Consider the following 3,378-nt stretch of genomic DNA (forward strand, 5'->3'; position numbering starts at 1 on the left):
TGCAATTGTAGTAGATAAAATGGTCAATTTTTCCGTGCAGTATTGTACGGATTATACGCTCTTCACCGGTTAAGAGTTTGGCCGAGAGTTTTCTCCTTTCTTTTCTGGCCTAGTGCTGTTCTTTTCTACTTTGCGCCGGTCAAACTGAAGGTCACATCGCTACAGAAACTAAACGAAGTGTACATTTGGGCAAGTTAATTGTTGTTGTTTTTTTCCTCTGTTTTTCATATACTACTTGCATCACCATTAAATTAATATTCTTTATAGTCACTTACTGTATTTGAAGTTTATGTCTGATATATCAATTAAGGAAATGTTACGATTTTAATAGATTTATCTCAAATGTATATTAATTATAGTAGTATAGAGTTTCTTAAATAATTTATTTGAGATAAATGAGAATAATAATTCAACGATATAAACAAAAGGATAATAATAAGGTACAGTAGAGTATTATCAGTACAAATGTTTCGGCATATTCAAGTAACATTGATCAGTGGTGTCCCCAATGAGTAGCTCCTACGTAGCTTTCGCCACCATGTTTGTCGTAACCGTGATGGTGACCATGTCCGTAATGTTGAGGGTGATGGGCATGTCCAATGCGTTTGACGACAGCCTGGAATCCACTGTGAGGTCCAGCAACGTACTCTACAATACGTTTGGTACCATCAGGTTCATCCAAAAAGTAAGAACCCTTGACAACATGTCCATCTCTTTCTTCATGTTGAGACTTATGGTCTTTGGTATGAGCATCGTGAACACCGTAACTGAAGTGATAATGGGCAGGTGCCTGAAAAAGGAAACCCTTTTATAAGTTGGCTATCATTTCAATTTTATATATAAATTGTTGGAATGGAGAATGTTCAGTTGCGTGTAAAAATTGAAATCTTAATATCATCGAAATAACCCAAAACTATATAACTCCAAATGGAGTGTGCGCTAATCGAAATTGGATATTTTGAAAATTACTAAACGGAGATGATAGCTGGTGAAGTCCCGGAAATATTGTCCTCACTGTTATCAAACTGATTATATTCCTTTTTAAAGTTCCGTACCACAAAAGGAAAAACGGAACCCTTATAGGATCACTTTGTAGTCTGTCTGTTTGTCTGTCTGTCTTTTTCTCACGAAGGCGTGGAGGTATCAAGTTGAAATTAATATCAAATACTCAAGTCCTTCGAAGCTGTAAAAAAATCAAACTTGTAAGTCTACGTAATCAAAAGATGCCGCATATTTTGAATCTCGTAAGGGAATCAAAACCTTTAAAGTACATTCCTAGAATCATGAAATTTATCAAGAAGCATTTTTTTACAACACAAGTAAAAGGAAAATCAGAAAGCCATAAATTTAATGGGTTCAGAAAATAATGTTAGAATCTACAGTCTTTTAATGTAATGAGATTAATAGGTTCAGAAAATAATGTTAGAGTCTTCTGGTGTTATGAATTTATTGGCTTGTAGTCATTTACGTTAAAATTATAATAAAATATATTTTATTGTAACTTACTTTATGATAATGATCATGGCCATGTACTGCAACAACCAAAAGGGTCCCAAGGGTTAAGATCTGCAAAATACAAATGCTAAACTAAATATTTAAAATTTACACACATATTCTAAATAGAAATGACCATATAAAATAGTGATTTTTATCAATTGATTTTACTTTAATTTTTTGGTATACTTGGTTGTACGTACTATTATCTATAGGGTAACTGATAGTAACAAAATTCTGCTAAATTACGGTTTCGTCAAAATTTTAAAGTAATCCATCCTACCATCAGACCACACATTGTGTTTATACATCACTTAAATTTTTTGGGTAATTCATTCCCACCAGCTAATGGTGGTAGATGGGTAGTTCGTTCGTTCATGCTATGATGCACATCCGCGGGTAGGGTGGAAAGTCTGTTTTAGCTTCATACAAAGATCGTTAGAATGCGTGGGAGATGGATAGGGAGGAAAATATTAGAAGAACGAAATGAAGACACAAGTGAAAAACTCTCTGTGGAATACTATTATTGTTCCAACATTTGCATAAATGACATTAACCTAATCTAACTCCCGAGTTACTTTGCGGTTTACACTTCATGCCCCCCTTGAGCGCGAAATTAAGATACGATCAATAACGCACGGTGGCCGAAATCACTGCTACCAGTTTCTCTTGAAAGGTGAGAATCGTCTGGTTCGGGCGGGAATTATCTCATTCCCACCACTTTAAACAGAATTGGTATCCAAACGGATATACACCGCTCACATGTCGAAGTGATTACTTTCTTCTTTAGCATGCGAGGTGTAATTACCATCAACCTTAAACGGCTGGGCAAGCAGGAGAATTTCCCACCAGGGGTCCACCCTAGTACTAGTCTCTACACCAGAGCCTGGCAAATTTTGACTCCGCTAGGAGCCGCGATCTGAGGGTAGTGCAATTAGTACGAGAGAATAAGTAATAATGACGCATCTTTCTTTCTTTTTCTTCTCCCTTGCACTCCCAAAACAAGCACTTCCATCTCGTAGGCAAGTGAAGCCCCCCTCGCAACTTAAATAGTACCTACGAAAATTTTCTAATTATCGTCCCGTAGCTCAGGGGTAGCGTGTCGGACTACGGTCGCAATATTATTGGGTTCGATACCCATTTGGAAGAGCACTCGATTACGAAAGAAGGAGCTTATCTACGAAATGGAAGGGATAACAAAAGGAAATAATTATTTCANGGAATGGGTGGGTGGTGGTTCGGGTGAGAAAGATGAGACGGACGAAATGAAGACAGAAGAGAATGAAAGATTATCTGTGGAATATTACTGCCTCAGCATTTGCCTAAGTGATCCAAGGCAACCACAGAAAAACTTGGACCAAGGCAGACGGACCCTGAATCGAACCGGCGTCCTCCCGAATGCTAAGCAATGGTCTAAACCTCTAGGCCATGCCGCTCGGTAAAGAACCCAGTTGGACTCGACCGCCACTTTCGCCTGTTTCTTGACAGTCATGTCGACCGGGCTACTCCGGCCCCCATTGATTAGTGTAAAGGGTGAGGACACTTTTGCAAACCTCTGATAAACATCTGTACTAAAATTTCGGCTTTTTCACACATTTGTTGGGATTGTCTGTGGGCGAATATCGTAAGGTCTACCTGCAGGGATCGTATCTTTGATTTCTCATGATAATCTGTTAATAGTATTAACCTGTAGGCTACCCCACACGGTTGTTTGTATGTCCCATCCTCTCATTCGTCAGTATACCTACCAATAATATTTCTTATATATCCCATTCAGTGGGATGTCAGTAGGTGGGTACATGATACAATTTTTTTTTGAGAATCTTGTATTTTATTATGCGATTATGCAAAATACTTTAAGAAATGTTGGTTGTAGCTTTCAAT

The 3,378-nt window shown here is 37.9% G+C and overlaps 1 protein-coding gene across 1 annotated transcript; it reads right to left on the reverse strand.

Moving 5' to 3' along the window:
• Nucleotides 1–493: 493 nt before the first annotated feature.
• On the reverse strand, nt 494–2,986 carry LOC112906721 (adult-specific cuticular protein ACP-20-like). The gene is made up of 2 exons (XM_025981435.1): nt 2,942–2,986; nt 494–790 (listed from the first exon to the last, which is right to left on the reverse strand). The coding sequence occupies exons 1-2, from the start codon at nt 2,984–2,986 to the stop codon at nt 494–496; spliced, it is 342 nt and encodes a 113-aa protein (XP_025837220.1).
• Between the last annotated feature and the right edge of the window lie 392 nt (nt 2,987–3,378).

This window comes from Agrilus planipennis, unplaced genomic scaffold, assembly GCF_000699045.2.
Source record: "Agrilus planipennis isolate EAB-ADULT unplaced genomic scaffold, Apla_2.0 scaffold60, whole genome shotgun sequence".
NCBI lineage: Eukaryota > Metazoa > Arthropoda > Insecta > Coleoptera > Buprestidae > Agrilus > Agrilus planipennis.